General features: G+C 42.8%; 2 protein-coding genes and 1 long non-coding RNA gene across 8 annotated transcripts in view; 2 read left to right on the top strand and 1 right to left on the bottom strand.

Annotated features, from left to right (window-relative positions):
- The window catches only part of DOCK2 (dedicator of cytokinesis 2), a 411048-nt gene that overhangs the window by 214322 nt on the left and 168892 nt on the right, over nt 1-27834 (top strand). The window lies entirely within an intron of this gene.
- INSYN2B (inhibitory synaptic factor family member 2B) overlaps nt 1-27834 on the bottom strand; it is a 116837-nt gene that overhangs the window by 12960 nt on the left and 76043 nt on the right. For 2 of the 5 annotated variants that reach the window (XM_082726155.1, XM_082726159.1), the window contains exons 2-3: nt 6726-8947; nt 5584-5658 (exon numbers count right to left, since the gene is read on the bottom strand). In XM_082726155.1, the coding sequence (XP_082582281.1) occupies nt 5584-5658; nt 6726-8068 (1418 nt within the window). In that variant the 5' untranslated portion in view covers nt 8069-8947. Of the gene's footprint in view, nt 1-5583; nt 5659-6725; nt 8948-9637; nt 9739-13547; nt 13593-15405; nt 15557-20197; nt 20324-27834 lie in introns of those variants that run through there. The other 3 variants (XM_082726157.1, XM_082726156.1, XM_082726158.1) reach the window with 3 other exon arrangements.
- On the top strand, nt 20419-21712 carry LOC309862373. The gene is made up of 2 exons (XR_014310486.1): nt 20419-20533; nt 21603-21712. It is a non-coding gene; the product is annotated as an uncharacterized lncRNA (long non-coding RNA).

The following is a 27834-nucleotide window of genomic DNA, read 5'->3' as shown; positions in this document are numbered from 1 at the left end:
TCCAGAACTGTAAAGCATGGCGTCAGCAGAACTGTGTTCTTCTGGAGCCTCTGTGAGAGAGTCTGTCCTTTGATTTTTTTCCACTCGAGGCTGTCCACATTTTTTGTTTGTGATTTCCTCTCTTGAGCCTCTGCTTCTGTTGTCATAGCTCCTTCTCTGACTCTGCAGAGAAGACTCTCCTGACTCCCTCTTCCCTTTGTAGGGATCCTTATGATTAAATTGAGCCCACCTGGACAATCCAGGATATTCATCTCATCCCAAGGTCCTTAACCACATCTGCAAAGTCCCTTTTGCCAGGTAAGGTAACATATTCACATGTCCAGGAATTAGAATAGGGACATCTTACAGGGCCGTTATTTCTACTCTGGGTTTTGATATTTTACCAAGAGAGACAACAGATCTAATATCTTAAACCCTTCTCCCTCAGAGATCACTGGGGCAGTTCAGATACCATGGAAGGGAGATATTTATTTGAGCATGGAGGGAATTCGTGGTTTGCCACAGACCAATCTTTGCCTTTCCAATCACAGCCGGTACAGAAGTACTGGGCAATAACGTTGGATGGCCATGATGAGCGAGGATCTCAACATCCTGTGAAACTGCAGCAGGCTCTCTGAGTCATCTAAAGAGGGTGTGATGACCTTCCATCTTGTGGAGAATCTGTAGCATCTGTAGCATTCTGTAGGTATTTGAAAATTGACAATCTCTATACTACATTTGGTTGTTGTTTGATTCAGTTCAAAAACATCTGCTGAGGTTCTGCTGCCTTTCTTCACCAATAAGAACATTTGATTAATTAAGACCCTCCTCTTCCCCACCCAAGAATAGTGGCACACACAAATGGTAATAATGGTTGTACTTTGGGGCAATCTAAATCACTGTCTCCAACCTTTGCCCCAGGCAATGTAGCCATTTCCTTTTTTGACAAATCTCTACGGAGCACCAACTATGTACCAGACACTACCCACCACTTCGAGATAATAGCCATTGGCTAAGGAAAGAAACTCATCAACATTACATTACAATGCAATAGGATGAACAGTATGGCAGAAGAACATGCATGCCATGGGGTTCCCCCACAGGAAGTAATGCAAGGTTATCTAGAGGAACGGGCTTTTAAGCTGCAAGAGGAAATTTCCAGACAAGGCAGAGCAGAAAAGGCATTCCAGGAAATGAGGGAGCTAATGCAAAAGAACCAAGGCATGATAGAACACACAGTATTTGAAACTAGCCAGAGATCCTGTGGCTGAGGAGAAATGGGAGACCCAGCAGGTAAGAAGGTTGGTATCACATTCAAAGGACCCTGAAAAAATGAGCTAAATGCAGCCACAGAAACTAGGATAAAGTTGTTTAGCAGGAGAGTGACATGTTAAGATTTTACTTTTCAGGTAATTTAGCAATCTGTGTGGAGGATTCCCTGGGATGGGGCGAAAGGGACCTATGGCAAAAAGATAAGGCCGTGTTCTAGTGACAAACAATGAGGGCCTTGACTGACCAGAGACAGAGCTGATGAAGCTTAGGGGATGGATTTAGCAAGTAGGATTAGTAGCCACTTTGATGTGTGCTATGAAGGAGAAGAGTGAGGAAGAAGGAGAAAAGTGAGTGGGAACTAAGTTTTATGGTGTCATGGTTAATGGTGTTGAGAACATCAGAAATAAGAAGAAGGAAATACAGCATGTGTTTTGATAAATGGTGAATTTGAAGTGGCTTTGAGATATCCGTATGGAAATAAACAGAGAGAACAATCTCATGAAACAGGTAGGGGAGGGTGGTATCATAGAAATAAATTTAAAATCCATGAGTGCAGTGGGAACCATGAAAAGAGGCTAAGGCTGAGAAGAGCTGGCAGGAGACAGCTGTTCAGATAGATCCCCCCACCCCCGCCAACGCCCAGATACACAACAGCTCTTTTGCTGCTCTCTCCTCTCTAGAATCTTTCAAACCTTCCATGGCCAACCTCTCCCTTCACCTATTTCAGATGTAAGTTTGCAGCTTCCTCTTTGCATTTCCTAAGCAACACATTTAGATGGGATTATGAGAAGGCCTTCTATTCTTTTCCCTACAACATCTGAGGCATTTTACAACTTAGACCAAGCAGATTTTTTCTGGGATTAATGTCCAGAAAATAAATGCATGATTTGTGTAGCCAGAGACCTCCAAAGAGACTCTGTGATTATTATTTTTTTTTTTTACAGTGAAGACAAAGTGCTGGAAAAGCAGAGAAGGGGTGAGGGATGGAGGAGGGATGTGGCATGGAGGGGCCCCAGGGCCTTGAGAAGAGGAAAGAGAGCTTATTCCTTGGGATAGCTTTTTCCAAGCTTCATGGTTCATTCACCACCTTCCAGGTCTTTGTGAAACTCCCCACACCATCTGCACATTAACTTACTTTTTTTTTTCTCTCTCTCTGAATCCATTCACTTTTAAACCTGAACATTTATCCAAAGCAAGTAATACCACTTTTGAAAGTGAAGATCCACATCACCTACAATGAATATATAGAGGGACTAGTTTTCAAAGTTAAAAACTTCAGTAAAAAATTTAAAGCAGTTACCCTCTGGTTAGATACTACTGCTTGTCTACGGCTATGAACCTGAGAGCAGCTCTCTCTTGGCAAAGAAGTGTAATAAGCAAGCATTACAAAGGCTTTGAAGATACTCTAGTACCAAACTCAGATTTCCCCTGTTAGATAATCAGAGGAATTGAAATAAATTTGGAAAAAAGGACAACCTTCTCATCATGTAATTCACTGTTACTTAATGTTGGTACCACAGGTGGCATTCACCCAATCCTCTGAGTAACTTGTCCTAGGATTAACACTAAAGAAAGGTGAGGAGAATGACTGGGGATTAAAACAGCCTGGAATCAGCTTAAGGTATAGAGTTGATTCCCACACTCTTCCCTTGGTATCTTCTGTAGTCATAATTCCAAGGAGCCCATCCTCCCTGCTGTAAGGAAGTCCCTGAGATCCCCTAAGAGCTATGCATGGAATCTGTAGGCATTTGTATTAGTGCTATTCTCCTTGGTGAGGTAGAAACTGCCAGAATGATCCACAGTAAGAAGAAAGCCAAGGAGGCATGGGGTCAGGGCACCCAGAGTGCTGTTCTTGGAGCAGGGAAAATGAGTTGGATAGAACCAATGACCTCACATGTCTTGATGGAAGCAAGTAGCATAGCCATAGCCTTTGGCTAATGAGACCATTTGGAAAACCTTATGTGTTGCTAACTTAACAGCAGCATCTCCACAGAAGAAGACCCAGCAGGCAACTATCAGGCGCCCATGTGCTTTACGTACAGTGACGGGGACAGGGTCCATCCATCATCAGGGAGAGGGACTGAAGCTTAACAAGGCCTGAGGATGAGGATTTCACATCACTTATTCATCAGTTTGTAAGATCTGACTTTCCAGGACACAACACAAGGTTTGAAGTCATTTGAAATGTTAAAAAAAAAAAAAAAAATGACAACTCTCATCTTCCCACTGTTACTCTGACGGGGATGTTGTTCTGATCTCTTTGCTTTCATCAAATTAATTGTCCGTTCCTTTGCAATGGCTTAGATACAAGGTTGTAGATACTGTCTGGGAGAGCAGTCTGGCTTTGAATGGTAATAAGGGATGGAGGCATACAGTGGCTGTTCTTGGAAAACTAGGAAGTGATGTGTGTGTGTGTGTGAAGGTTTGCTAACCTGTGAAGGGGTGTTAACTTAATTTAGAATGTTTGCTTGGGATGTTTGAAGTACATACTAGAAAAATACAAACATTCTCAGACTTGTTGGAAGGTCATAGTTTAGCCAAATATTGCCACTTTGAATTCAGCATAAAACATCCGAATGTCAGGACTGAAAGGGACCATAGGGACCATCTAATTAAAAGCCCTCATTTTTCACATGAGGAAACTCAAAGGCCAGAAATGATTTATTTGCTCAAGACCAGGCCGTGACACTCACTGTGCATTGGGAAATAACTACTTTTCACTTACAGAGCTAAATAAAAAGTCATCCTAAGATGGTAGAAAATACAGCATTCCCTGCTGAAAAAAATAAATTATCCAAAATTTAAATGGAAGTTCATTAAAAATCATTCTTCTTGTTTATGATGAATAGTTTTTGTCCTCCCTAAATGTCTAGACATTCAATAGTTTTTGTCCTCATAGTGATTAGGAAATTGACTTAACATAGGAGATACAAAAAATAGAGTTAAAAAGGTAAACAATTGATAAGACTGCCTATTTACACACTCCTATACCAGAAACCTTCTCCAGGGCTCCCTTTTTTGAGGGGATATTTTACACTAAGATAAAGGGCATTTTCTGTGAGTGGTCCAGAAACTTGTGTTAACTGATGAAAAGACATGGTCCTGTGACTCCCAAGCATAAGGAGTTGACATTTCACTGAGAAAATGCTCAAGGTCCTAGGCCCCACGTATAGAGGCCTCCTGACTTGTGTTTCCAACACCCCTTTACCTCCCAGTTCCTTGTTAGGATGAAATCCCAGGATTCCACTAGAGAGAAAGAGATTTTAAAAAGAAGACACAGACAATACAGTTGGGCTTCAGTTTGCTTAGGCTCTCACTGCCTTTCTTCTCCAAAATAGAAAAGCAATAGAGAAAGCTCAACTGTATATTTTAGACAAACACAATTAGATGCCATCACCTGAAATGTCTGCTTTTGACCACTTTCCTACCATGCTACTGAAAGTGGACTGCCAGCTACAGGAGCAACGATCTTTCTAGTAATAACAGTAATAAGCCCTTGGATTTGCACAGAGGCTTGCAATTATAAAGGCATTCACAAAAATGAGCTTATTTGCTCTTCATGGCCACTCGTAATAAGGGTAATTGTCCCCACTCCACAGATGGGGCAACTGAGCCTGAGGCAGTTGAATGGGCATCAATCTTGGGGATCTTGACTTTACGTTTAGCACATTTACCACTACGTAATTTTTCTCATCTACCGCCATACAAATCTACTTTACTGTAGCAACCATACACACCTCCCACCTCCACCCCACCGCTGCTAGAAGGAAATGATGTACTTAGTAATGAACGCAAAGTGCTTAGCACAGTTCTTGATACCCAGGACATGCTTGGCATGTGAGAGCCACCGTTGAGGAAGAGGCGGTGTGGTGGATTGACGTCCCGAGGCTTGGGATCAGAAAGATCTGGATTGGAGTCCTGAGTCTGACCTCTCTGGCTCGCTGAAAATGTTTAAAGCAAAACTAGGTCACATGGCTTAGCATTCCTGAGGACACGGACACCTGCCTCACAAGGCGGAACTGTGAAATGAGATGCAGACACCACGCAGAGCTTAGCGCCGTGTCAACACTCAGTGTGCAGTAAGGGTAGGGCATTCAATGTGATTTGCTCACAGACCTTCTTGTGCAGAAAGAAAGCAATGTCTGCCTTGGAACCAGATGTTAACATTTCAAAGCTAAACACCTTGTTTTAATTTTTAGGTTTCAGGTATTCAAAGGCCTCCTGTTTTTGCATCTCACTTGGCTCTCTGTGTCTAAGAGAGTTTACAAGAGTGCCCTGTGGCCCCCACAGCTTCTGTGCTCCACAGCAGAGGCCTTGGTTTTGGCCAGGTACCTGTATATGATGCACGCCGTGTTCTGGCAGGTACTGCAATTGTTGAGATCTTGGCCAGTTCGATAAAAGTTGCGCCTGCAGGAGAGAGCATTTGCTGGATGAGTCCATGGACAAAATCCCCATGGGATGCACACATTCTAGCTACTGGTTTCGTACAGCATAGCATTAACCCTCTTATCAGTAGCAATGCTCTAGAGTTGCATAACAAATAAAGAAACAAGAAACCTGTGATAATAGGACCTCACTTTTCTAGAGGGCATTATAAATGTTTAAGCACTTTTGTTATCTGAGGTTTTCTTCATGCTGACAATAAGTCGGTGAGATGAGTCAGTTACTTTTACCCCCACCAACAGTGAGGGAAACTGAGGGACCTTGCATATAGAAGGGAGATTATTAAAACCCCAGACTGTTTTGTTCAATGCATTTCTACCTAACACCGCAGTGCTTCTTTCTTATAAGGCAATGTTGGGTCTGATTCATATCAGCAAATACCACTTAATAACTTCTTCCTTCTCCTGCCCTTTTGTTGATTAGCTTTACTCATTCCTTCTTCCCAGGCTTTGGGGACGCATTTTTCAAAGGACAAGCATTCTACACCTAAGCAAACCACCGCCTTCCCCTCCCCAGACTGGTGCTGAGTCACTCAGGAAAGTATTTTGTTAACTTTTTCTCTTTGCAGAATTGTGATCTCATTTCAGTTCCTATTTAGTGGATCAGGGATGGACTGGCCAAATCCATCGACGTGGTCAGTGGAGGGGGAAGGTCAATGGTAACCTCAAGTTCCTTGTAAAAAGCACACAGATAACTAAAATCCTGTGCAAATACAGCAACTTGATGGAAGGATGGAATGGGGGAAGTAGCCGTGTGCTCTCATCTTCTGCGGTCATTTACTATCTGCCCCCCCCCCTTTATAAAAACACTTTTTGATCCTGTTGTTTTGCTGCCCCCCTTTCTCCGTTCTCTTGATATCTGGACACCAAAACAAATAACAATGGAAATCCACCAAAACCTAGAAAGGAACGAAACCACAGAACCTCAAAGACTTTGGAGGCATTATATTAACAGGAACCTGTGTTCTCTCTGCCCCTGTCCTGGCAAAAGGCGTAACCCGGTAGTTTTCAATAGAAACACGTTCACCTTACCCTTCTGTGAGAGCTCGAGCTTTCTCCAAGTCCTGAATTACATTCAAAAGGACTTTAATCTTCTCCTGGTTCGAGAGCAGCGATTCCTCCACGGACTGCAGCCGGCCTTGGAGGTCCCAGAGCTCCCCCTGTGCCAGGTGAACTGGATTAATCCCACCCGTCTCTCTGTCCCTCTGAAGTTTGGTCTCCCTTCTTGGAGGAGGAGATGGGAGGTGATTGCTCCCCGAACCATTCTGAAACTCCATGGTGTCTGACTGGGTGGGGTTCTTTGTCGTCTGCTCCTGACACGTGGGGGCAGAAATTGACACGCCGTTAGTTTTGAGTGACAGCAGATCCTGGTGATCGTTACTTGACGAAGAGCAGTCTGAAGCCCCTCCCGAATGGGCGGGCTGGCTGCGAGAGCCTGGTGAGGGGGAGCTGTGAGTCCGTGGAGGTGACGGAATACACGTTTCCTTTGATAGAGATGACAGTGGGCCAAGGTCTTTGCCCTCTGCGTTGTCTTTGGGCAAAAGCAATTCGGGTTTAAGTTTCCCAACGCCTGGTGTGTGATTGGCATCGCTGGTGGCATTTAAGCAGGGAGGGGATCTTTCTGAATCTGAGAGTGGCACTGTTCTCGCATCTCCGGGACACACGTCCACCAAAGGATGTACGGAGCTGCTCAGGTCACCTGACCTGTCCGGACTGAAAGTGGACTTTCTAGCTGCCCAGATAGGACTGTGGTAAATATCATCTGGTACCTGAATGGCAGCAGTTGCTTTCTCTGAGGCCTTCCAAGTCCCTTCCAAGCATACACTAATAGGCCCATTGCTTTGCACCTTGGACATTCTAGGAGGAAACGGGTGGGACACTTTGACTCTTCGAGGCCCATCCTCAAGATGCTGAGCCAATCTTAAGTAGGCAAGGTCCGAGGATACAATGTCCTGTTCGGAGAGGTTGCCGTTGACCTGGATGGCACTTGGGGAGGCTGTTGGCATTTCTACCAGGGACTTGCTGGCTGTGAGTCTCTTCCTTTTGAAAACTGGGAAATGCTTCCTGAGACTGGGGGAGGTTTGGATCGCAATGTTCTGAAAGCCCCCTGCCTTCTGGGGCCTGGGGAAGGAGAGTGAGTAGGTGGGGAGGTGATGGTGCCTGGAGGCCTGAGTCTTGCCCATCACAGCTGGGTCCTCAGAAGCTTGCACATCCACCTCAGCTAGGCCAGGTGGAGTCTTACTGGTCCCATCTTCCTTGAACCGTACCTGCTGAGATTTGCTCCTGCGATGATGAGGTTGTTTCACGAACTCCACTGACTCTAGGCTGTTACGCTTTAGAAGCACAGGCCGCACTTTCATATTTTGCTGGGCCATTGAGCCTCAGTTAGAAGGACTGGGACCATATACTTCTCCGGGGCACATTTCCTTAGGTCTTTGGAGCAGCATCTAATGATAGCATCTCAGACTTAGAGATCTGCCAGCCAGGATGAAGTGGTCCTCTCCCCCGTGTATAGGAAGCTCCGTTGGCCATTCCCAGCCAGTAGATTCTCCTTGGGAGCTATCCGTAATGCTTCCCCTGCAGTTAAAATACTATTTCATCACGGCGATAATTGCCACTTAGATAAACAATGAGTTAGGCTAATCATTAAACATCTCATCTACCAAGAGAGCTGGTGGGCTGTTTATCCAGAGAGGCTGGCAGGCAGTTCTGATCCTGGAAGAAGCTTGCTGTCTTGAACAAAAAGACAACAAAAGTACCATTTAGGGGATAGCGCCAGACTCCCAGTGTGTGAATTCCAAAAGAAACCTGCTACGTCCAGAGCATACGGCTTCCTTTCCAGAAGCATCAATTTCCGCTGTAAAACTGTAGGAAACTTAAGCACATCTACTTTCTGTAACATGTAAACTGGTGGGGAAATCAGTGACTTGGGGGCTGGATTCTTTGACGATACATGATGTCCCTAAGGGAACATCCCCATTTGTGTCAATCACAAGTTCCTCCTTTGGGGCCATTGCTTTCTTTCATGCTGTTTCCCTGTTCATCACAAAACCCAGTGGGCTGTGACCAGGATAGGACTGAGGCATCCGAAGGCATTCAGAGGGCAGAATCCCTGTTGGGTGTCTTGGCTGAAGCTCACATGTAGGCAATGTGAACGCCGTCCACAGCTCTGGAAATCTGAGCGAGAACTGAGCTCACTTGGCCTCACGGCAGGAGTCTGAGGCCTGGCAGTCCCGCCAGCAAGTGGGAAGCGTCTGGAAGGAAAGAGAGAAGTGTTGCAACTGAGAAGGCAGTTCAGACCTGGGTTTCTCTCCAAATACCAGAACCTTGACCAAGTCCATTAGGGTGGCTGTTCTAGGAGTAAGTCAGCTGACTGCCCCCTTTTCTGTTCCCCTAGTGAGCCAGCCACATTGTGGCTGCAAGACCTTGAAACAAAATGCCTGACTGCTTGGACTGTTTCCTCCTCCCACTCCCAGGCATCACCCAGTGAACTTTCCTTTATCTTTGAAGTCCCAGCTTATATGCCACTTCCTCAGGGAACTTTCCAAGGACTCCTCCCTCATACACACCTTCAGTGCTAGACCACAGCAGGGCCCCTCCTGTACCTTCTCTGCACATCCTTCATAACAGACTGCAGCCATCCTGAAAGAATCATCTGCATCTGCATTTATTTAGTGTGCAGCTTCCCCACTAACCTGTAGGCTCAGTAGGACAGGGACTGGAGGCTTTTTTTTTTTTTTTTTTTTTTAAACTGCTTGGGTATTTCCAGCCTGCTTCTAGGCTCACTTTGGGTATATAATGAGCATCTGTTGAGAAAGTGGATGGCTGAATAAAAGGCAGATTCCTTGGAAGCCACGGAGGGCTGGGTGTGGTGAGGGGGTCCTACAGAATCCTGGCAGCACAACAGGGCAGTGAGTTACCTCTGCTTTGACTGCAGGGTTTACCTAAGAACAAGATTTTCCCCTAATGTCTTCATTTTTCAATTGCTTTCCAGGCGATGAAGGTGCATAAAATTATTCACGGAAGATGTACCTTGTAGCGAAAACAGTTACCATTTATTGAATACTTATTTTTGCCATACTGAGGACTTTACATGCATTAATCATAACAGTTCACATTTTAGAAGTGCTCACTAGAATGCCGGGTGCTGTTCTAGGCACTTTCCAAGCCATAGCTCATTCATTCCCTACCCTAGAGAGGTGGATGCTATCATTATCCCCATTTTATAGCTGAAGCTGAGGCCCAGAAAGGTTAAGTAACTTGCCCAAGGACACACAGCTAGCGTGTGTCCAAAGCTAGCATCTGAACTTACACAGTCTATGCTCTTAACTTCTACACCCCATTGCCTTTTCAATTTTAGAATATGTGCCCCCTAAGTGAGCACCCCCGCCCCTTCCCAACATTGCATTATCTCACTAATCCTTACAGCATAACTGTGAGTATGGAATCCTTCTTGGACTGATGAGGAAGCTGAGGTTCAGGGAGGGTAAGTACTCCGTGAAGGAGCCAAGATGTGAACCTGGGAGTCTGTGATTCCAAAGCCTGTGTTCTTCCCCTCGATGTTTTGAATTTGTCCCCTTGGGATCTGCCTGCCTTGTGAGGCAGGTTATACCAGTGATTTGAGAACAGAGTTTGAAGAAGTGTGCAGGTCTGGAGAGGTACAGGGGACTGTCCCCTGCATTTACCATGTTAAAGAAAACCTGATTTCTAGAAGTCGAGTGGATCCCACAGCACCGGACTAGGCAAGTGCGAATGACACCTGGGTTGACTAAAGGATTTTAAAGGACAATAAAAGTGCTAAGTACTGGGATTATCTTGGAGATAATCGGCTGGAGATCAATCCAGCCAGGAATTATTAGATATGCCCATGGCAGTTTCGGTTTTTTTGGGCTCCCAGCTACCTGGAGAAAGACCAACTAAGCCTGTGAGGCTGCGGCAGTTGAGTGGCCTGTCTGAAAGGGAATAGGACCCATCTGTAATGCTAATGAGTTATCAAGTTGTCAGGAGCCTTACAATTACTCCTCACATTCTGAATGTACCTTAGACCTGAGTTAAAACCCTTGTCCCTTCCTGGCTGAAGGGTTTGGGGGTAATACTTACCCTCTCTGAGCCTCATTTTTTTTTTTTAATCTGTAAAATACAGATGATGCTCATAGCATAGATACTCACAGATACACGGGTCTAATGGGAGAAGTCAATGAGACATTTATGCAAATCTCTCAGTGCAAAGATCAGCATGCAGTAAGCGGTCAGTATGGGTTCATTATTGCTCTGAACACTGTCGTCCTCATCTGCAGCCAGGTTTCCTTGTTTGGGGTGCCAGAACAACTCTCCACAGCTTTTCCCAGAGCAGGCAGAGCCACTCTTGGGACAGAATGGACAGAGTTTGGGGCAACCATCTCACACTTGCCTCACCTCTCTGAAGAGTGGAGTTGGCTTCTGAGAACGGCAGCACCCCATAGCTCTCTGGGGAGTTAGCCCTGCCGGTGATGGGCTCCTACACCACTCTGTAGGACGGTCCTGAACAACTCCACTTTCACAATCAGTTTTATGTTTTTCAAAGACTGCAGAATTTTTAGGTCTTAGAAAACTCCAGTTGTCTGTCCCTTCATTATTTGACTAAGTCCTCTCTGCATCATCCTCTTCATGCAGTAAGTAAGCCTGTCGGGTTACTAGTAGTGACAGGCAGCTCGCTACTGAATCTCATAGTAGATAATAATTATTGTTATTAATGGTTCCAAATATGGATTTAAAACTTATTTTAACCATGCACTGTGTTATTGACATTTATTCCTTAAAATGGCCTTCTGTGTATGATCCCCATTCTGCAGAATGAGCAGTTAAGATTTGTCAGGTTAAGTCACCTGCCTGAAACCACACAGCTCATACACGAAATGTTTGTGCTGCAGAGCCTAGATATTTTGATAATCTACTTTTGTGGATTTCTTTGCCTAATTGTCCACTACTTCCTTACTCTCCCTAACTATTCATTCTGGATGAATGTTAGCACTTCATTCTGGATAACTTAACTCACTTAGGCTACAATTGTGTGAAGCTGGTTTTCATAAGAGCTAATATTTACTGAACACTGGTGATGTGCCAGACATTGTGTAGGTACCTTTCATTTAGTCCTTGACCCTTACCACAATTCTAGAAGCAGGTGCTATCTGCTTTTATCTGCTATTATTTTATAAATGAGGACACTGAGGCACAAGAGGTGAAGTACTTTGCCCCATCACTCACCTAGTAAATGACAGAGCTAATATTCAAACCTAAGGACTGACCTTGGAGCTCGGGCTCCAAACCACTGGCCTTTCCTGACTCCTCCAGGACTGGGGAAGGATGAAGCTTCTTGTGTAAGGCTGTCAGACAGTTTAAAAATCCCTCCACATTTTTCTTCTGAAAGTCTGCCATTATTCTGGTTTAGCCCTGCCTTTTCTCCAGAAAATTTATATACCCTTGAGATGTTTGCACTTGATCTTTAAAAACCATTCGTTTTCCATTTTCAAGGATATTACATAGTCATTGTGTAAAAATTCAAATAATGTAGATAATTTTAAAGGAGGAAAAAAAAGCACCTGGAATCTCACCACCCAGAAAGAGCCACTCTGTACCACCAATCTGGTGATGTTCATTCTAGGCAACTTGCTGGTAACATCTGCAACATTCATTGTGTGCCTCTTACATACACATGCAGGTTTATAGAAGCCTTTTTTTGTTTGTTTGTTTGACTGAACAACATGGAGAAAGTTCCATGTTATGGCATGTAGATTCACACCGTTCTTTTAGGTAGGCTAATAGGACTCTGCTGTCTGGTTATCTGGTTGGTTAACCATGACCTATTTGAATAGTATTTAATAGTATTTTTTATAAATATTTAATATTTAGGTTGTTTCAAAGTAGTTGGTTTTATTAATGCTGTAAATAACATTTTAAAAGTATGTGAACCTTGAAATTATTTCCTTGGAATAAATTCCTAGAACAAGAATTAGGAGGTCAAGGTATATATATATATATAAATGTATATATATATATATATAATTATTGATGTATATATATGATGTATATATATATATATATATATAATTATTGATATTACCGCTCTTCCTAATAGTAAGTTCTAGTGCCATGTACCCCATCATTACTACATACGAAGGCCTTTTTACCTGAGTCTCTTTGTTGCCGTGTTTGGTAAATTTCAGATGATTTTTTTCATTACTGTCAAATTGGGGAGGAATTGCATCTCACTATTCTCATAATGAAATTTATTTAAGATTGGGCATTTTTCCATATGTCTATTGGTTTATGTTACATTTGGAATGAAAAATGACAATTTGAATAATTAAGTCAATGTAGAAACTGCTGTGTCCTAGACATAACCTAGGAAGCTTAGCAAATATAAAAATTTCCACTTTTAAAAAATGAAGAGTTATATATCCAATTCTTCTGCCCTCAGTACCCATCGTGACCTTTGCACAGATATGTCCCAGAGAGTACACCTGGCGAAAGGGAATGACCTCTGTAGGCCTCAGGTCTCACAGACTCCCAGTGGCCGTTAATTGATAGGGAGTTCCCTAGCCCTCAGTGGTTAGGGCTTAATTAATGTCTTGTCTGGAGTCCAGAATCACTCCCCAGAGATAGTTTCAGTAGTCTGTTGCACACCCAGTGGCTAGGAGTTATTGCTGATCTTTGCAACACTTTATTCTCTCCTCCCTTGACTATTTATGTACTGAACACACACTGACTGTTTATGTTCCAGCCATGCCTTTGGGTAGTCCTTGCAAAATAAATGCCCATTTAGTAGGCACAGCAAGATTTAGTACTATCTATGTAGATCAGAAACTTCAGACTTACTCTAGAATAGACTCCCAGTCCTCTTCTCTGCCATGTAATTAAGCTCTACAATAAAGAGTAAAGAAAAAAAAAAAAAAAAAAAGCTAGGCTTTAGCTGATGATAGACTTGAGCTAGAATCTTCCATTTTCTGACTGTTAGCCTGGAACAAGTGACTTGGCCTTTGTAAAACCACGCAGAATTGTTGTGAGGATTAAATGAGATTATCTATATAAAACGGTCAGCATAGTCAATATTAGCTCTTCAGATAGATCCCAACTGGAGACCATGGGGTACATGTGAGTGGGCTTTGGCTCACTTACTTTTCCTTGGGAGAGTAAACTGAGGTAAATATACGGGAGGAAATGTGCAATAATAATATTCCCAGAAATCCTATCCATCGCCCTGCCACCTCCGTGCTTTCTGTACCACTTTGGCATTGCACTCGTCTCCCTGTGTAGTGACTATCCGCTGGCCTTCAGCTTCCCCAACTCAACTGCAGGCTCCCTGAGATCAGAAGGTGGTCATACTCCACTTTGAACCCTCTTCTTTATCTCCAGCTTGACACAGAACAGGTGTTTCCTTCTTGTCAAGCAATAAATATAATCCCATATTACCTAGTTTGCTTTAGGTTCTATGGCATGGAATACCTGTTGTCATGGAATAAATATTTGTACAACTAATTAATTAGGAGTAAATTAATTAATTCACTTACAAATTGCTTTCCCTTTTAATGATATATTATCAATGATATATCATGAGTAGTTCTCTGTCTGCCCTTTAGGGTACTATATTTGCTCTATTTATGACTCAGATTGAATTTGGTTATACTTACTGAGGACACATTTTGACCCGGGGACTATGATAAACCTTGTAGAGATTACAATAAAAAGTAACACTTGATTCCCATTTAGTACTAAGGAGATCCCTGATAATGTTGCCTCATGTGGAATGAATCCCTTGGAAATGCTACAAAAATGGTGTACAGAGTTGGGGATGACTTGGAGGAAGATATTTGATTCCTTTTATATTTCCAAATCCTGCTTCAAGTATCAAGGGACTTTACATTTTAAACAGGGTTAGACTTTCTCCTCTAGGCTGGGAATCAGCAGGTTTTTGTTGTTGTTGTTGTCTTTTTTTTTTTTTTTTTTTTTTCCCCCTCTCTCTAAAGGTCCAGATAGTGAATGTTTTCAGCTTTCCTGGCCACACAGTCTCTGTTGCCACTGCTCACCAGCCATTATAGTAGGAAAACTGTCACAGACAATATGCCCACAATGGCTATAACTGTATTCTAGTAAAACTTCATTTATAAGACTGGCGGTGGAACAGAATTGGCCTAAGGGGCAGGACATAGTTTTCCAACCCCTGCTTTAGGCAATGGGGAGTATGGGTGGTTTTTGAGCAGGAGGTGCTTGATTAGATTTTTGTTTTCCGGAAAAGTCTCTAGCTGCTGACACGTTGCCATCTCCTTTCACCTTCTGTACTTAGAGTACCTTTACTGTTTATACCACACTTTACCACTTACAAAGCATTTTCAAATCCCACATAATCCCCGCTAGGAAGGTTGGGAATCATTATCCATGTTTTAAGGAAGAGGAATCAGTTCTAGAAGAGTTAGATGGTTTGTCCTAAGTTACAGAGGTGGAACTAGAACCCCAAATCCTCTGATGCCAGCTTGGGGCAATAGTGGAGACCCCTGACCTCCATCTGCCCAATCCATTTGGCCAGCCAGATATCTATTTTATGTGTTGGTTATTTTCCTCCAGCTGAAGGGTACATTCTTAAAAGAAAGTAATATATCTCATAGTCCTTTTATATTCTGCAAAGTATGAGGCCAAGATTTTGGGGGAGACACTTAAGAAATAATTACTGATCACTCACCACTGGATCTTGGGGTTCTTCACATTCAAGTTTCGACTCCCTTCCATTTAAATTCAGTTAACTGCTTGGTCAGATCTGTTGGCAAGTATTACTGCTTATCCATCTGAGATTGAAGAGTTAATGTTTGTCCTTCTGTTTGTCCTTCCAATTGAAAAACACCCCAGCAGGCTTCTCAGTAAGGAAAAGAGAGCTGTTTACTTTTGGGGGTCTGTCTGAGTCTGTACTTTCCCCAAATGGTCAAGAAACCAAAGGGAATTGGCTTTCTTTTTGCCTTCTGGAATTACTAAGCATAGGTGTACTTGGGGGCAGAATTAGACACCAAAAAGCAAGATTAAGATCAAAACTCACATATTTAGAGTCTAGAAAGGTATTGGATATGTAGTGATCATGAAACCTTTTTCTCATTTCTCAATGTGCCATGTTTGACCTTTTCTCACAATTTCTGCTATTTATACCTGCGTCTCCATTATCTATCATCCGCACCACCAAAGAGAGGTCTCCGTTTTGCCCCCTTTACCATCCATCCACCACACAGCAGCCAGAGTGATATTTATGAAATTTAATCAGATCACATCAGAGCCCTTTCTGAAACTCCCCAAAGATATCTACTGAATTTAGAGGAAGGTCCAAACTCTTAACAAAATCTGCAAGAACCTACATCACCAGGCCTTGACATGCATCTCATTGTCATACCACTTTCACCGTTGCCTTCTATGACCTGGATCCCCCAGTCCTGGACATGTAGGATTCATTTTCATCATCTAGCCTTTGCACTGGCTGTTCATTTTGTCTGGACTACCCTTCTCCCAGATTTTTTCAAAGTGGGTCTCTAACTGATGATGTCTCAGCTCCAAGAGTGTCCTCTCCAGGATGCCCTCCATAACCTCTTCTCCGTCCTTTGTGTCCTCGGTGGCCAGTACCCTATTTTTTAGTTTTTTTACATATTTGTTGATTGTGTCTTTGCATTTATGGAGAACCTCAAAAAGCATTTGCTGAATGAATGAACAAATGAATTCCTATCATTAGAGTCTTCAAGGAATCATTCAACTTTACAGATAGAACAGAGAACTTTAACCTTTTGATCTTAAGGACCATTTAATTCAATGGTTTTCAGATCTTCTTTAGCAGTGAAATCATATTTCTAAATCCAGCTTAAGCCCAATCCCAATATCTGAGACAGAATAAAGCTAAACTGTTCTAGAGAAGGGGGTTGCAGTGCTCCTCCATTCATTCTGAGTCACACCCTGGAATCCTAGGGCTCAAGCAAGCCCATGTTGATAATGACTGGAGCAAACCCCCTCATTCTACAGATGGGAAAACCAGTGCTTAGAGCAGTTCTCCTCCAGCCAAAAACTCTTCAAGAAGAAAAGGGTCACTGGTTTGCATCCTAGTCCCCAGCATGGTTTCTGGCACAGAGCAAGAGCTCAGGTAACATGAGTTGAATTGTTTAGGTGACACACTGAGTTGAAGGACAAATGAATTGGGTGCCAAATCTGGGGCTCTGATCTTCCAGTGCAGCAGTGAGAATGGTAGAGGGACCATAGCTTCTATCTAGCTAAGATTCAGGTGCCTCGCTTGGAATCAGGCATAGTGGACAAAACCAGCATTATGATCCCGAAGACCTCTCATATGGATGTAGAAGCCATTAATGCTATTATCTTGTACCTTTCCAACCCTCTGATTCCATTTGTCAAAGAAAGCAGGGAAGATAGTATTGCCATATCCTTTTACCTCCTCTTTATTCTTAGTCTCTTTCTTCTTCCTCTTTCTTTTCTAGAAAATTATAACATGATGCAGGCATGCAGAACAGCATAGAGGAGAGTATAGTGAACGAAACAATGTGAACCCACACTTAGCTTCAGAGAGAAAATGTTACAAATCCAGCAGACACCTTCCTCCTCTGTTCTTTCTGCTCACTCCTTTAATCTCTTCTTCTCTTCTGTTTACTCCTCCCCTCTCTCCTAATTTCTCCCCTCATCTCCTCCCCCAACTCTCTTTGCCCTGCCACCTCTCTTGTCTTCTATATCACACTTTTTCCTCCTCATTCTTATCGCTTCTCCCTTTCTTTTCTTCCCCATCAGCCCCTTCTTTTGCTTTCTTCTCTCCTGACTCTTTAGTGAGCACGTGTGGGTCAGCGACTCATTCCTATGGCTGTTCACTGTCAAGGATGGGAACTCAGCATCTCTTGGAATTGCTTCTCCTACAAAGTTTAGGTTATCTGCCCTTGCAGTGATAGTTCTTTGGCCATATATCCCCCTGGCTAGAAACACTGGGTGCTTCTGCTGTTACTTCTGAAAGATCCTGTCCAGCTTACTTTCTCTTGGGTGAAATTTTACTATAATTAGATGCAAGTGCTGAACAGTTTGTCCAGATTTTTCTCATAGAGGAAACAGCAAAAACCTGATACATCTCCATATTTTACTCAGCATTTCCAGAACATTTTTCTTTTCTTTTTTTTTTTTTAAGATTTTATTTATTTATTTGACAGACAAAGATCACAAATAGGCAGAGAGGCAGGCAGAGAGAGAGAGAAGGGGAAGCAGGTTCCCTGCTGAGCAGAGAAGCCAACGTGGGGCTCGATCCCAGGACCCAGGGATCATGACCTGAGCTGAAGGCAGAGTCTTTAACCCACTGAGCCACCCAGGTGCCCCTCCAGAACATTTTTCTGATATCTCTCCCTGCATTTCTATTTCTCTATATTACTGGGGACATTTTCTACCACTTTTCAGGTTATACTCTGTTGACTTTGAAGAATTTGACTTATTCTTCCTGCGACCAGACACTGGGAAAACTGCCTGCTCGGACATAAGGGAGAATGTGGACCCTTTTGGAATTATCATTAGAGGAATAATTCTATATGTCAGCAGGGAGTGGAGGTTCAGGGTTGAGTGATTATGCCTCACCTCCTTTATCAGCTCAAGGCCAGAAAAGCCAACAAATAGACCATTGATTTGCATTCCTATAAACAGATTCATTCATAGGGTATAGTTGACTCAGGTCACTTCTAGGTTTTTTTTCAATGTTGAGACTTTGATACTTCCTATTTCAGTAGTGAGGGGCGATGATCTAGTGGCAGTGAAAGGCAAGAAACTCCTTCCCCATTAGTAGCACCTTCTTTGGTTCTGTGGCAGCTGGGAACTCTGTTACCCTCTTATAGTCTGAGATTTCATTTGGCAATTTCATCCTGCAGGTTATCTACAGCTGTTATGAATAAATTGGAAAAGTCTTCCCATTCCAAAAAGATTTATGTTCCTGTGTAAACCCATCCAACACATTTGGTTGATTAAAATGCTTGTACTTAGACTAAAATAAGAATGGCTCCAGTGACCCTTCCACACTCTTTAGTAGCAATGCTAATGTTTTCACAGTGTTTTCAGATTTACCAGCCAATTTTGGCCTTACAACAAGTTCTGCCAAGACCAGGCATTATCACTTCCATTTTGCAGATGAGGAAACTGTAGAAGGAAAGATTTGACCAAGAAGAGTGTGGTCTGGCAGTACCCAAAGACCTCAAACCTTTATTAGATCAGGGAGCTTCCCTGGTGCCTGGAAGAAATTGAGTGACAACCAGAGCTGCCTTGAGTGAGGGCCAGCAGAAGCAAACTACAGCCTGGGCTTGCCAGGGACCCCACTTCTGATATATACACATACACCACACACCCACCAAGGATAATTGTCAAGCCTTGGACTCTGCAGTGCTCCATCCACTGTGGTACTGCAAAGTGTTGGCAGGCAACTGCAATGAAGGCTTTTCCACTTCTGGATCCCTGCCTACACTGCAGAATTTTAACAAGGAGAAGGGAAGGGGGGGAAAGTTTATGGTCTGATCTAATCACAGATGAACTGAGAGCTCAGTGGCAGCCAGTAGTTGCAAAAGCAGAGGACTTCAAAGCTGTTACAGAACCTACCTTCTGTTTCTGAGGTGAGCAAATGGTGTGCCTAGCCAGTATCATGTGTGGCACCTAGTAGGTGCTCAATAAGCAATGGCCTTATTGTTCTTATTCTTACCATGACTATGACTATGCGTTGGGCCCCAGGTCACACAGAGATACACAAAATTCCAGGACCTGAAAGTCTCTGCTGCGGGCTGTAGCAAATCTCAAGTAGCACTAAGGATGGAATTAATAAAAATGAAACTTGAAGGGAAAATTGCTATCAAATGTCTCTTCTGTTTTATTGTTGTTCTTTGTGAGACTGGTTTTTCCCAAGGGACTAAGAAGCTCTCTATGGCTTTTTGTTGTCCATTTCCTTCTGACTCCTTCCTGGTTCTCTGTTATAGGGACCTCAGATTATTGCTAAATCCAGTGTCCCTTTCTGGACTTCCCATATGCTTTCTGCTGGGGTAGTTGTGAAGCCCTGTCTGCCTCCCATACAAATCACAGGCCAGTGAGGACATATTTCATTGCCTTTCACTTGATGGGGCCATGGCATTTGCCTAAGAGAAAGGGCTTCCTTTGACACACTGATATTGGGCAAATCACAAAAGCATAAAAGCTCATGTTTCAATATCTTCTCTCTTCCTCCATCTTTCTTCTTTCTTTCTCTTCCTTTCATTAACGCTTTCCTTCCCTCCTATTCTTCTTGCAACAGCAAGGACATATGCACAGAGAGCCAGGCATTCTCTTCTGGCAGCGGTCCAGCCTCCACCCAGTCCAGCTCCCTGGTCACCCTCCAGGGTAGAGAATGGAGAAAGGCACTGAGCTGAATACATGCACCCCTTTCCTGAGGGCTCTCTTTAGGATGTCACTCTTTGACATCTGTACTCAACCAAGTCCCTCCCACAGTGCCTAACCTGGACAGAAGCAGCCTCCTCTGGTGCTGAGAGGAACATCTCCTCTTCAAGTCCCCCAGTGCACCTCGCATCCCTCAGACTTCAGCCACTGCGGGTCTGGCCCTCGCTCCATGTTCTCAACTCTGACCAAAGCCCCTAGGAGTAAGGGTAACATTCTGTATTCTGGAATGGAATACTAATACTTCTTTAGTGAGACCACAAAGAGTTATTCCCATGTTTATACCTACCCTGCTGAATGACCTAGAAGAAGTCACCTAATCTCTGTGAACTCCGTTTCCTTCTTTCAGAATGAGAAGAATAACTGGCTTATGGAATTAAGTATCTGGCACATAATAGGTATAGTAAGGATCAGCCAGCAGACTTCTTGGCTTCCTATCTCCCTTTTCTCCTGTTTTCCAGCCTGTGCATTGTTCCCTGGTTGTCCCACCTCACCCTTGTCTTGCCTGAACATGGACCTTTATACAAATGATGTGGTCTCAAGCCAGAGCCTGGCCACCCTCCATGATCCCAGCTGGGCCAATGCTTGGGGCTGTCCGTCTGATTCCCAGTGCTGTGTTGCTAGACAGCAGCACAGGATTGGAGGGAGTACCCAGAGTATACAGACAGACAATAAAGGAGCCAGAAACTACTGTTACTGGGGCCAGTGGTGAGCAACTCCTCAAAGCCCACATCAGTATTCCCTAGGATGAGATCCAGAAATTTGGGGCCCAGAGTTGATGTGGAATGGCTTGAAGTGGTCTGATAATTTAGTTAGTATAGCACAGTGGACAAGGACATGAATTTTGAAGACGGACTGTCTAGGTTTCAAACTGGCACTGCTATTTTCTGAATCTATAATGTAGGGTAAATTACTTAACCTCTCTGTGCTTTAGTTTCCTTATCTATAATATGTGGCTAATAATATTACTTCACAGGATGACTGTAAGGTTTTAATTAAGTCACACTTGTAAAGCATTCAGAAAAGTGACAGTCTGTCCAGAGGCATTTAATAAATGTGGGCTCCTTTTATCATTACTAGTATCATTACTATTGGAATCATTATCATCATCATTATCAAAGTGTGAGAACCAGCAAAGCTGCTGCACATAGTGGGTGAAAGAATTGATTGATAAAATAGAGGTGGATATATGAAATAGTTTACATAAAAAATAGATACAATAAAACTGAAAGCAATAGCAATTGACAGGAGATAGGAGACAAAAATCAAATTAGGAAAGAGGAGAAAATCAAGCATAAGCTTTGCTGTGAGCTTCCTAGTAACCCACGGCAGAAAGGGAAATCCAATAAGACATGCCATTATCATGATTTAGTGCTAGGAAATATATAATATCATCACTAGAAACTTCAGGTCTAAGAAGGTCTTATCATAAGAATATTTGGTTTGATTTTTTTTTGCAAATCCAAGATTTCAGGTTTCAACTCCATAAGAAAAGAGAATTATAATGAGATTTGGAAAAAGTATCATAGTAAAAATGGTTGAAGGAATGTGAGCTCTTTAACCCCCCAAAAAAGAAATGGTTGGAAGAAACATGATGTTCCCTTTGAAAACTTCACTACCACATGAAGTGGGGGTTAGCATTGTTCTACAGTGTTTCTGAAAACAGAACCAGAACTCCATGGTGGAATATCTCAAGAATATAAGTTGAGTTTCAGCTAAAGACATAAATTCACACAAACTCAAGTAATCCAACAGTGCAGTCAAGTGACCCATGAGGTCTCTATCCATGCAAATGTTGTCTAGATGGCCAGCCTTCAGGACTATGCCGGAAGGCTCACTGCATTGTCAGGGAGCATAGCGATGACTCCTGAAACCCTTTCTTTCATATTCTCCAAGTTTACAGAAGATGGGAACAGATTATCAAAAAGAGAGACGAGCTTGTGTCCCTCGAATGTGGATTAATGACTCCAACAAAACCATTCCCTACAAAGCTACTCACTTAGAAATCAACAGATAGTCTGGCTACCAAGTCACTTTTTAAAATTACTGTTTAAGATAAAGACTATTAGAAAATCAATTGGCTAAGCAATTGTCAGTAGATTTGGGGCAACCCTCTCCTCGTTGGAAGTGAGTATATTACCTGCCACCAACCTCCTCTATGTGTCCCAGTTAAAATCAGCACAAGGAGGTGTATATCCCCCAGGATCCCACAGCCCCAACCCAGCTCTCTTCCATCAGGGCACTTATCACCTGTGCTGCTGTCCTCTTATCCTCAGCAGAGCTCCTTTGGGCAGTGCCATCTTGTTCAGCATCATATGAGCAGTTCCAGTGGAGAGCTTGCCCCATAACAGACATCTTTAGCTTATAGTTAGGCATGCGTTCTAGAGTCTGACTGCCTGGGTTTGAATTATGGCTCCATCATTTACTGGCTCTGAGGTTTTCAAGACTCCGTTTCCTTATTTGTAAAATAGGATTGATCTGAGTACCCCCTGCACACTTAGACACACACACACACACACACAATTGTAGTATAAGTTAAATAAGAAAATAAAAGTTAAGCTTTTAGCATAGTGGTTGCTTAGCATATCAGGGATTGGCAAACTATTTCTATTCAAGAGTCAGATAGTCAATATTTGCAGTTTTCGATGGTCTCTGATACAAATATTCAGGTCTGCCATTGTAGCATGAAAGCATCCATAGATAATAATACATAAGTAAATGTGCATGTTGGTATTCCAATACATCTTATTTAGATGAACAGGTTGTGGGCACAATGTTTGCCGATCTCTATAATTATATACAGCAGCAAGTCAGATGACCAGAAGGAAAATTTAAGCAACCACAGAGGCAAACAGGAAGAAACAAGGTGATAGAATGGTGGTTTCAGTAGCAGCACCCAATGGTTAAGGATATGGGCTATAGAGACAGGAAAACCTGGGTTTAAATCTGGTTTAGATGAATGGTATACACTCTCTGAGCCTTGGTTTCCTCATATATAAAATACAAAGTGGCAAGTAAATGGGACCTATCGCAAATGGCTGATATGTGTGGATTAAAAGAGATCATGAGACATAGTGCCAGGCGCTTAGTACAATCTCAATAAATGTGACCAATGGGAACGTTGATGGCAAAGTGACTGTTGAGCTGAACTAAATCAAATTGAGTGATGGCATCTCCTTCCCTTAAGGATGCCCAGAGAGTATGACTCATTAGATAGAGCAAGGGCTTTTGGTCCTGAAAGTGCCTGGCATCCTGCCTTGAGCCTTCTATTTCACTGTCTGTAAATGGGACCAGTATTCCCAGCTTTCTCCCTGCAGAGGCAGCTGTAATGGGACCATGGAGGGAGATCTTGCCTAGAAATATGATGTCAAGTCGGCACCAAAATCAATGATTGCAGTCTCCCTACGTGTCAGAAAAGAGCCTTCTCAAGTGGATCTGAGAAGAGCAGGGCCAAAAGATCAGTAACAGAGAATATGAATTTTTGTCCACGGCTGTACAGAGCCACTTGAAGACTCAGGATTGGAACAGGTCTGGGAAGGCCCTTGGCTTAGATTGCTTTGTTTGATATTAGTGTCCTGGAAATGGACCTCTGTGCATATCACATTTTGTTCGGGAAGATACTGCAATCAAAGATGAGGCTCACAATGTTCCTTTCCATCCCTTGTTGACACATGAAGACTGCCTAACAAATGGGTTTTCCTACTGTTCATATTGTGCTTTTTTGTTTTGTTTTGTTTTGTTTTAACTCTAAAAGATTTTATTCCTTACTTTTTTTTTTTTTAAACAGGTTTTCCAGAAAAAAAAGTATCTGGACTTTTACAGCACTAATTAGTGTTATCAGGCATCTCTTCCCTAATCATATAATAATTGGTATTATTGCAAATGCAAGATTTCATTGCATCCCATTAACTTCATGGGATTCTCAAAAAACTACCTTTTTTTTCCCCAGCCCTCGAAATCATAAACCTGTTTTTCCTTTCCTTTCCCTTCCCTTCCTTCCTCCCTTTCTCCCTTTTCTCTTCCAGTTTACTTCTACCAAGCACCCAGTGTGTTCCCTGTGTGCCAAACATCATGCTGGGTATCAGGGATACCTTTAAGTTCTCAAGTCCAGAGAATGAAATGGGCAAGTTACAGACATTATGGTACGAGGCAAGCTCTAAACAAGGTCAAGCTATGGTGGAAAGCCACCTTCACTGTGCCTAATCTGTTGCTGTAGTCAGGAAATTCTTCCCGGGGAAGGGAACCTGGGCCATTCCTTTAAGGATGAGTAGGAATTCAAGTATGTGAAGAAAAGGAAGCCAGAGATTTGAGGATGTGCCTATTTTAAATAGGGAAATGAAAGTTGTTCCTTTCACCTGAACTGGTTTATTGTAGTGAGGGCAAAGTCAAGTAGCAAATATCAGAAGAAGACTGGTGGACAGGAAATATGAAGGATTCTATAGGCCAAACAGATCTTCTGGATCTTAGGTAAAGTGCACATCTATGAAGTAAACTTAAACATGGAGTGTTTCTGTTTTGGCTGTAGTTATCTCAAGAATGTTGTCTTCTTGGTTCACTATTACTAATTAGAAGCTTTAATTAAAAGTTATACCTGGCTTTGATACATAGAATGATGAAATAAGTTAATCACGAATAGATAATTATAAACTATGCTGAGTGTTATGAGAAAAAAAATGGGGTCTTATGATAGAATAATAGGGAGACCAAATTTCCATCAGGGGTAAGGCAAGTGCTTTCTGAAGAAGTGACATTAAAGTTCAGGAGGGATGGTGAGCATTACCAAGGGATTATCAAGCGGTAGGCATAGAAAGAAAGTGCTCCAAGCTAAAGAGTACTCTTCATGCCAGTCTTGAGGCAAGAGGAATTGGCCTCTGTAACAGCTAAATAAGGCCAATCTAGCTGGAGTCCAAGGATCAGGACAACAGTGGCCCTAGAGGGAAAAAGAAGAGCAATAAGATTGGTCTGGTCCTGAAAGCCATGTGAAGTCTTTTGGTTGGTTCTGAAAGCAATAAGATGATTTTAAGAGTTTTAAATGGTGTGTATTTGGGAGGAAGGGGGGAGAGAGGGAGACACCCAGAGACAGAGAGACAGGAGCACATTTGTGTTTTGAAATGACTTTTGTTGTCATCCTGAGAAGAATGGGTCGGATCAGTACAAAAGTAGAACTGGGGCGACAGCAATGTGACTATTACAGTCAACCGGGTGAGAAATGGAAGTGGTTGGACTGGATAGTAATAATGAAGATGGTGTGAATTGGATAAATTTAAAAAATTATTTTGGCTAAACTTCTTAGTAGATGGGTTATTGGTGGTGGGGGGTGGGAAGTGGGGAAGATGTGGAGTGAGGAAATTAATTTGATTGGAGTTGACTTGAGTCGGAAAACAATATTCTGAGTCTCTTAGACTGATGACTTCAGCTAGGGTTGTCCAGGCCCACTTGAAGGGATTTTCCTGGATCCTCTCAGCCATGGGCTATGATGTAACCATACTGGCTTATGTCTTTTGAGAAGGAACACATCTTCTTCTTCTATGTGGTGACCATCTTGTAGGAGCCTGTGGCTCTGGGGGCAGTGATGTCTTCTCCTGCTCTCAGGTTTGGAACATGAATGGTGTGCACCATCCCATCTAAAACACCACCGTTTGGAAGAGAAAGATCACCCAGGCATCCAGTCAAGCAAACTGCTTGGTTCTCTAGCTCGCTATGCAAGATTACTAGAGGAGCCATGATTGAGATGAGACTACGTCTTTACTCACAAGGATTACACTACACTCTTTTTAGTATTTCTAAATACTAAAAAGACCTAGGAAAGTACAGGAGAGTAATAATAGATTAGTCCAGTCATGTGTTAGCTCCCTCCAAAAGGAGCTGAGGAACTGCTAAGAAGTCTCATAGGAGTGAAAAGACATGATAATAACCAGTATCACCGAACACTCACTACAGATCAGGCTCTGTTTTAAAGGTTGTAAATGTGATTCCATTTAATCCTCACAGCTACACAGTGAGCCCCACTTTAGGAAGCTGGAGTACAGAGAAATTGAGTGACTTTTCTAGGCTCCCATAGCAGCAAATAGTATAAGAGTTTGAATCAGAAATCTGTCTCAGAGCTCATGCTCCTGGCTTCTATGTGTTTAAGTCAGGAAGAGTAGAAGGCCCATTGTGGGGAAGGCCTTGATCTGGGCTGGAAAAGTAGGAAATACTGAGTCTTAATTGCTCTATAGGCTACACACTCCTGAAGGTCTATAGGACCACTCGGGAACTAAGGTTTTCAATGTAGTGCTCGGTGTTTTATAGAGTGGAGAGCCCTCTAAAAAGGGTTGTTCCTGATCATGGATATATTCCTTCCTCAAATCCTTCCCAAGCACCCTTTTCTGTAGGAGATGGGACGGGTACTGAGAATATAGCAGTGAGCTGCTATATTCACAAGCTAGTGAGGAGTCATAAAAGAAAAGGGTTTTTTAACAGCTGAATAATAATCCAATGAAATCTTGCATTTGCAACTATGTGGATGGATCTTGAATATATTTTGTTAAGTGAAGTAAGTCAGTCAGAGAATGACAAATACCATATGATCTCATATGTGGAATTTAAGACAGAAAACAGATGAACATAAGCGAAGGGGAAAAAGAAAAAAAGGAGAGTGGGAAACAAGCCATAAAAGATTCTTAAAAACAGAGAACAAACGAAGGGTAGATGGAGGGACGTGGAAGGGGATGGGTTAAATGGGTGGTGGGTATGAAAGAAGGCGCCTGTTGTGATGAGCACTGGGTAATGTATGTAAGTGTTGAATCACTGAGTTCTACTCCAGAAACCAATATTGCATTGTATGGTAACTAAGTAACATTTAAATAAAAAAAAAGAGAAGTGTTGATTTAAATGCAATGTGATAACCACCCACCACAAGGAAGTCACATGCTATAGGAATCCACAGGAGTGGCATGCATCCCTGATGTTTTTGTGGTAGGTTGAGTGTGAGATATCACGGAAAAGGTATTTCTTCAAAGGAAGGTATATGAGCATGGAATATAAGTAGGACTTAACTAGATGAAGGGTTTGGGGGTGGGCAAAGGGGAAGGGAAACACTTCAGGAAACCCTAGACACAAAGGCCTCTGAATATGGAACGAGAAGGGAGCAGATTCTTGGAGGAACCAGAGGGTAGAAGGTGTTCAGGACAGGCATGAGACCAGAGGTAAGTATAGAAAAAGGCTGATGGGGGCTTTATCACCTAAGTCAGGGAGTTTGGGCTTCGCTCTGAGCTCAGTGAAAAGCTTCCCACGGTGGGGTGCCTGGGTGGTGCAGTCAGTTAAGCATCTGACTCTTGGTTTCAGCTCAGGTTGTCATCTTAAGGTCATCGGATCAAGCCTCATGTGGGGCTCTACACTCAGTGCAGAGTCTGCTTGAGGTTCTCTCTCCTCTCCCTCTGCCCCCCTCCTTATGCTCTCTCTCAAATAACTAAGTAAATCTGAGCAAGGAAAGGAAAGGAAAGGAAAGAAAAGGAAAGATAAAGGAAAAAGTTTCCAATGGATTTGAGGGAAGAAGGTAATGTGTTTTCTGGGGCAGTCTGGATCCTTTGTACATTTTGGGGGTTAAAGTGATGTGTTGATGGAGTCTTTGGCAAGAGGCCTGGTGATCTGGGCCCCAGGAAGTTGTTTTGTTTGGCTCTGAGGAGGGTTTTCCCTCTGAGGCTTAATGGAAGTTGTC

The sequence above is a fragment of the Mustela nivalis genome (assembly GCF_964662115.1).
Source record: "Mustela nivalis genome assembly, chromosome: 3".
NCBI classification, from domain to species: Eukaryota; Metazoa; Chordata; class Mammalia; order Carnivora; family Mustelidae; genus Mustela; species Mustela nivalis.
This window is presented reverse-complemented; position numbering and strand designations above follow the sequence as displayed.